The 7,729-nt window shown below is 47.8% G+C and overlaps 1 protein-coding gene across 1 annotated transcript; it reads right to left on the reverse strand.

Annotated features, from left to right (window-relative positions):
- Window positions 1–6,042: 6,042 nt before the first annotated feature.
- On the reverse strand, window positions 6,043–6,987 carry EPUS_09375 (uncharacterized protein; the record flags this gene model as incomplete). The annotated part of the gene is made up of 1 exon (XM_007804155.1): window positions 6,043–6,987. One exon carries the CDS (start codon window positions 6,985–6,987, stop codon window positions 6,043–6,045), a length of 945 nt encoding a protein of 314 aa, XP_007802346.1.
- Between the last annotated feature and the right edge of the window lie 742 nt (window positions 6,988–7,729).

Consider the following 7,729-nt stretch of genomic DNA (forward strand, 5'->3'; position numbering starts at 1 on the left):
CACGCCAGGAAAGAGAAGTGAGTATACCCAGACATGTGTGTTCCGCCATGATCACTTCTGCTTGACACATTTTATATTCTCGAGTGGATGATGGCAACACGAGTCAAGATCGGCAGGCTCGCAACAGTGTAGTACACAATGGTAATTCACAACAGGATGCGGAGAATTGAATGCCTGCATGGTTGCTCATGCTTGAATGGGTTTGGATTGTGGATAGACGTTTAAGTCGCACAAAAACATTGGCAGACACTGTTGTGTATTCAGACAAGGGTGCAATTGCTGGTTGGGTAAAAGGCCTATGACCATCGGAGTGAATGGTCGGATGTTCTTCATATCTTGTGATACAGCAGGATGGCCCTTTGCCAGTGAATGCTCAGGGAATGCTGGCACCCAGTTCTCGAGAGCAGCTAAAGTTGTGGTCTGCACCACTCTGTCAGTCAGTCAGTCCGGAGCTTGAGACATTTGGTGGGTCGGTAAGTCAGACTGGGTCATTGATGGACCTTGCAACCTGCGAGAAATATAAACACTGAGAATGCATAGCAGATGTGCCGCATTTCAATGTCTCGTGTCTTTTTTTGCGCCAAGCTCTCAAACTGGTTAGTTCTAGGGCTTGGCTCGGGCTGAAGCTTGGTGCCGAAATTTGTGGGACTTCTCAATTTTGTGATAAGATTATATTACTAGAATCTTAATTTAAATTATTAAAGATTCTTTTTATAATAATTTTGAGCTTAATAATATATTTAATTAGAGTATAATAATCAATTAAGTTACTTTATCATTACCACAAAATTGAGAAGTCCCGTAAATTTCGGCACCAAGCTTTGGGCCTCCGGGCCAAAGCGGAGTGACGCCTTGGCATGAGGAAATTATTTACTGAGAGGCAATGGTGGGATGCAAACGGCAAACCACAGGAGAATATCATTGTTCCTCAGCATCAAAAGCTAGGAGCCGATCCTTGTCGCATTCGAGACCTCGTAGCAAGGAAAATGCCGGATCAGTGAACGCCCAATTGTATATGCAGTTCCAGAAGCATAATGGACGCTGAAGACATCGCTTTGCTTGATGTTTGCGATCAAGCCCGGGGTGAGGTCCAACAGCTCGTTGCCGCATTATTATGGGAGCACAATGGCGAAATGCGGCAGTGACTCGTCCCTTAAGTCACGGTCTGATATGAAAGGATCTGTTTTCGCTGTGCTGGTAAGCGAAATGCCCATCTTCCATTTCTCTTAACTTGCAAGACTTCATCTGTCTACATTTAGTGTGTGATATATATCAACCACTTCCTGTCTCTGCTAGGAGTCATATCTGTCATCTCCCATGTTTTATTCGTCATCATGTTGCATCATAACTCAATTCTATACTGCTGACGGAAGGCCTTGTGGGGGCTCATTACGCTTTTCAAGTCATCTAATTGTATCTCGCCCGCTCGAACCTCATCAGAGAACATGGTTACCAGCCAGCTGGCTATATGCCTCAGAAAGATGCTATAATTGGATTGGATCTCTTTGCCAAGACGGTTCAATTGGCCAAGGAATACCGACTCGTGGAAGACCTCAAACAACGTTATGACATTTATGGCAATGCCTATTCTTCTACCACTCTAGGTGCGACAGCGATGAATACGATCGAGTCACGGAACATTTAAACAATTTGGGCTTCGAATTTCAAGGATTATGGAATAGAGCTTTTCAGACTCCCTCAATGGAGCCTTTCACTGGGCGAGGAATTTTCAATTCCGACGAGCTCTGTCCTACGTTCAAAAAGCGGACCTTGCCAATGTGGGAAGGTTTGAACTGCATCTGAAGAAGCTGATCAATATCATCTCTCAAGATGGATCTACAATTGATCTGCAAGCTACACTTCATAACTTAGTCAGTATCGACCACCACACAGACTTGTAGTCTTCCAGCATCATTGATTGTTTTCTAGTTCCTGGGTTCCTTCACAGAGCTGTTGTTTAGGGAATCGGTCAACATGCTCTCTGAAGACACAACGACCGAGGCGCAGAAATTCCTTGAAGCTTTCCATTTGGCACAGAACGGCGCATTGAAGAGATTGAATAGTGGGAAAGCCCAGCGTTCTTTATTACAATCCAAAGTGGGAAGAGGCTTGCAAGATAGCTCACATATTTGCCGAAACTTATGTGAATAAAGCATTCTAATTTCGCAAGGCCTTCGCAATTAAAAAAGGTCAAATCCTGATGATGTAGAAGAGAAAAGCTACGTTCTTTATACGGAATGGCGAAGCAGACAGGTGATCGCATTGAACTTCGCAACCAAATCCTACACATCTTCCTGGCAGTACACAATACTACCACCATCACGCTAAGCAAAGCCTTTCTGCTTCTCTCCACGCATCAAGATAAATGGGAAAAGCTCCGTAAGGAAGTCCTTGCCAGTGGCTCTGCAGCCATCACGTACGATCTCCTCAGGTCAATGAAATACATGCGATACGCTCTCATTGAAAGTACCTCCAAAACCACTCTCACTTTACTTCACTACTAACAGCTCCTTCCTACTTTGAGCACTTCGCCTCCACCCCGTCGTCCCAAAAAAAACACCCGCATCGCCTACAATGACACCATCCTTCCCCTCGGCGGCGGAAGCAAGGGCACCGCACCTGTTCTCGTGCGCGCCGGCAACAAAGTAGTCACCAACACCTACGCCCTGCACCGACATCGCGATCTCTGGGGTGAAACGCCGAAGCCTTCGAGCCGGAGTGCTGGGAACCCGTTCGTCCAACGTGGGAGTATCAGCCATTTGGTGGTGGGCCGCGTATCTGCCCGGGTCAGCAGCTGGCGTTGGCGGAGGCTTCTTATATGCTAGTGAGGAAGGCGCAGGAGTTTTAGGGGTTAGAGAGTAGAGACGCGAGGCCGTGGACTGAGGATTTGAAGTTGACTGCCGCGAATTTGCATGGGTGCAGAGTTGGTTTAAATAACTACTTGAAGGGGATATGTGGGCTAACGGCGATAGGGTAGATATCAAAGCAAGGAGGTAATAGTAGTGGGGAGTGAAAAAGTCATTTATCCCTTTTAGACATATGGAGATCCTTCCGTTTGGTCGATAACACTCTGGGATTCTGAGATTCGTCCCAATAAACAGATATCCACTATCTAGATGGGCTGTGAGAGGTTGCGTGAAGCTTTGAAATCTGAAATGTTTTACAGGCATGCTAGGTTTGGCTGCCGCTTTGACTAAGCTGATGGCACATTTCACCAAGGGGGTTCGATGTCATTGCCCTTCCGAGGGAGTACCCGCCCTACCCAAATGGGCAATGCGGTTTGAGAACCCGTTGGCGTTCGAGTATGAGGCATTTCGCGAGCACTAAAGACCGTATATCTTCAGTCACCATGCCCACTGCTTTGCCCATTTCGACAGAGCGCTGTTTTGTTCTTCCCCTTTTCTGGCATCGCCTCTCGTTGTTGTTCGACTCCTAAGCCAATGTAGCCTCTGCCGGTTGATCGACCCATCCAACCCAACCAGTAGGGCGGTATACATTCGAATTGCGGAACCAGACTTCGTAGATCTTCAATCGGTTGTCATGGAACCGGTTGTATCGCTAGAATCTGGCGCTTTCCCCGTCTACATTCTGGCTACGACACGAGAAGAGCATACCGATACCAGCAACAGGATTAATGGCGTATCAGATGCTCACTTACTCAAGGATGTCAGCGGACCAGGTCGAAGGTGTCTCAGTAGCCCGTCGACAACCATATTCAAGACCCTGGCTCGATCAGAAAGTACCCACGAGTCGGCGAATTTTGGATTTGCTCCGCTGTACGGAAGTTCCAAAGAATGAGAACCTGCGTATGCGCTGATCATCAAATACCGCATATATCGGACGCCAGCTGAGATACCACTCATGGCTGTCGGCAACCACGGACATATAGTGGCACCGGCAGCGAATTTGAGATCAACGGTCTTGTGCAGAACGGGGAGAAAATCTGAGAAGAGGCTATGACACGCTGCCGAAAGCTCCGACAGATCATATTGTCGCAGCTAAGGCCGATGAGAGGGCATGTATTACTGTAAGAGTAATAAGTTTAGCCGTTCGTAAATCATCCTTCTGACTTCAAGAAGTAACTTGAGCGTCGTTGTGTTTTGCACAGTCTCTGCGATGCATGTCCAGCACGGACAGAGTCAGGGAAGGCGGTTTTGTCCTCTCGGTGTTTTGGTGGGAGGCCGACCCGCGATATCTTTCTTCTCTTCATTTTCGAAATTGGGCAATATAGTCTGCATGGTTTTATTGATGATGGCGGTAGCTAGACATAGCAATCTCCATGGTCAGTACTTGTACTCTGTTTTGGCGCTGTGTGGATCAAGGGTAGTTGTGTCGACTAAAAACTATCTTAAAGGATGGGAGGGAAAGTATGTTATATGATATCCTGATAGTGTCTTTCCAAGGTAACAATATCACTTGGATGAATTCAAGTTGATCCCTATCCAGAGCTGCCCTGCCTTGTTTATATGTTTTGGCCTCTGCATTCATTATATTATTTTTGGCTATCTCCACATAACTCCCATTAAATAGTGTCGGCTACGAACCTTCTGCTCAGCAGGAGAGCTTTCTCTGTCTCGGCAGAACACTTCCAGGTCTCAGGTACTCACAAAGGCGTCTTCAGCCCTGCAAACACTCCTGCTAATTTCTGGGGACACTCTACACCACCACCAGCTCAACCCACAGTAATTCCACGATATCGAGCTCGAGCACGCTTCTACGTCACATTCATATTCGGTCATTCTTTCTCAAACAACACATTTTTGACATCTTGCAGCAAGATGTCATCCGCCCTCCGCACCTCATCTCTCCGCAGTCTCGAAGAGCGAAAGAAGCTCCTTGGGGCTTCGGTTGTCCCATTTGTCGCCAGGGGCCAGAACCACAATACACTAGACTGTTATCACCTGCTCAGGGAGCCTAGTCTTAGCAACATTTAACGGAATCCCTATTATGAATGACATCAACAAAGCGCGAGCAGAGAACGAACAATACACAAGCATAAAAAGAGTCACTTAGGAGGTATTCTATATCTTACGACTGTGTCACAGGCACTCTGGAGGGGGATGTTGATCCCTACTATATTTGGTGTTATTGAGCTGCAGGCAGAGCCGGATGGCTATCAAGATTCCTAACAGGGAGGAAGATGGTGGCGGACTGCGTCAGGGGCGCGTGGATAACGACTTAGGAGAGACTCTAATCTCAGGCGTCAGATGGAATAGAGGCAATGATGGCGACTCACCTACGTACGACAGGCGAGTCGCAGGCGAAGGACAACAAAGCGGCTACAGATAAGACCTACGAGCATCAAGGGGCAGTTGCCCACTCAGACCGACAACGCACTCAACAAAACAGTGGCCTTTTAGGCCGTTGCAGCCCACTGTTACTGGTTGATCAAGCGTTACAAGATGCAACGTTCAAAAAATAGCAATCACAGCCGCTTAGAGCACTACACCGTCGAAACGCCAGCGAAGCGAAGACAAAGAGAACAAGATTGGCTATGAGGTTTTTTCCCTTAAAAGGTTTCCTCATGTATATATCTTCAACAATTAGAGTTGATAGTTTCCCGCATGGACCACCCCTAGGGCAGGACCGCATCGGAGTAAGAATCAAATCAAATCAAACTCCCATTAAATTGTATCTTGAAGAAAAAAGAAGACCGAACAGGAGTCATCATCCTTCATCTGCTACGATTCCAATGAGATGGTGGGCATCATCGAGCCTGCAACGGTAAAGACCTCCATTAAGGAGCCACTTTATGAAAAGAACAGTGACCGGTGTCATGTGGGCCTTAGCCTCTCTTCTGACGGATTCCACTCGTTGCCAGATGATCGTTTGCTCGGCTTCATACAGTGATTCGTAAGATAACGTCCCCACTTCAAGTGGTTGAAGTGGAAGCAAGCTATTCATTGGTCGATAGATTCTCATGAGCGGAGCTTGGGAATGCTCGAAGGTGCCCAGAAAAGTCGTCGCCAGCATCGCGTTCAGAAAGTCGTCATTTTTTGTTTTTCATTCCTGCTGAGACTCCCCAGGTGACATCCGCTTATATTAGGAACCCATACTAGACCATGATTGCACCCTCCCATCGTTGACTGAAAGATAAGATAGTTCTGGGATATCTCGAATGGATGAGGACGTTGGTTTCAAAAGTACTTCGGTTGCCTCCAGCTCGACCTCGTGCCCCTTGCCTCCCACGGGGAGATCCGCTACTAAGTCTAACTTTCTCCGGCCTGCGGGGATGGCATCTTGTTCTTCCAATTCCGACACTGGTCTCGGCGCACCAATCCGAGCCTGGTCTCCGCTCATGGGACGGGCATGCTTCAGGATGATTCGAAACTTTCGGCCTTCAGGCACGTCCCTCTTCCAACCCAGGTTGGCCAGTATGCCTTTTTTTCGGCAGTCATTCTTTGTCTGTTCGACGCCTTCGTCTTGCTTGCTTTCTCCAGCATCAGCGACGGATGGCAGCTTCAAGCTTACCTCCAACCCTAAGGGGGTAAACAGATCTCTGTGCCAACGACTAAGAGTCTCCGAAACACGCCCACCAATGATCCAGGGTGCGAAGATATCTCCGTTGGCGTTTTCGACCGCATCCTTCCTTACCGCCTTCTCAATCTCTTGCGTGAATGTGCTCCACTTGGTTGGGGGGAGTCCCCAGCTGAAGAGGTCGTCATTGTAGGGAAATCCGGAGGACAGGCTACGAGACTTGGTCGAGATACTCAGGGTAACCAGTTCTTGGTGGAAAGTAAGTGGCTCAGGGGATTCGAGTTCGCAAATGCTTGTAGGAGAGGTGACAATATCCGATGCGTAATCGTTAGGTCTTTGAGACGTGATGGATGATGGCCGAGATAACGTGTCATCCGAACTGGGGCTGAACGAGTGAGACTTTGTAGAGCCCTGCTCACTGTCTGTATACCGTCTCGAGATGGAGGCCTTCTGTGATCTGCGACGCGCCTTGGATTCGAAGGGATGGGCTGACGGTGGGGTCCCGAACATTTTCAAGCAGTGCCACTAGATTGTGGAGTCATGTTAAGTATAATTAACCTTAGATATCAAGAGAGCTTGATATCAAGCCAGAGGTGGACAGCCCTTAAAGGTTGCAAGGGAACATAGTAACCGTTGAGAGCGCCTTACCAAGCATGCAAATCATACCTTATGCACAAGACACGTGCATTTGCCCTCTGATCTCAGTCGTCGCCTTGTGGGAGCATGGCACGTGTGCGGCTGATAAACGTCGAGTCATATTGCTAGCCTTGACGCCAAATTCTGGGTGTCAACTCGTTCGCTCTATCACTGCAGGGTGTTGTGAGATATCGTTAGTTCAGCGCTTGTATCCTTGTTTGAAACCGAAACGTTGTCTGTACAGAACAGCTAAACCGAAAAGTAATTAATTTTAGAATCTTGACTCGTCAAAATGGACGTACAGAGTCGTGCCTTTTAAGCAGTCAACCACGCTAAGAAATAGCTTGCCAAGATAAAGAAATAAATTTGTCTTAACACTTAGCCGTGGCCCAATGGGTGGAGCCCTAACAGGGCCCCACTTGCAGGGGGGTACCCCCCCTACAAGCCCGCGCGCAGCGCGTGGCTCTCACTATAACGCCCATATCAGCGTAACGCCCATCTTGATTTTCTTCCAAATAGGGTGTATTCTTCTGCGTATAGCTCCACCACAGTATGGCCGATTCGAATGAGGATATAGATGAGCGCGTAGAAAAGGCTGTACAAGAGATTCTTGCAG

This window comes from Endocarpon pusillum (genome assembly GCF_000464535.1).
Source record: "Endocarpon pusillum Z07020 unplaced genomic scaffold scaffold282, whole genome shotgun sequence".
NCBI classification, from domain to species: Eukaryota; Fungi; Ascomycota; class Eurotiomycetes; order Verrucariales; family Verrucariaceae; genus Endocarpon; species Endocarpon pusillum.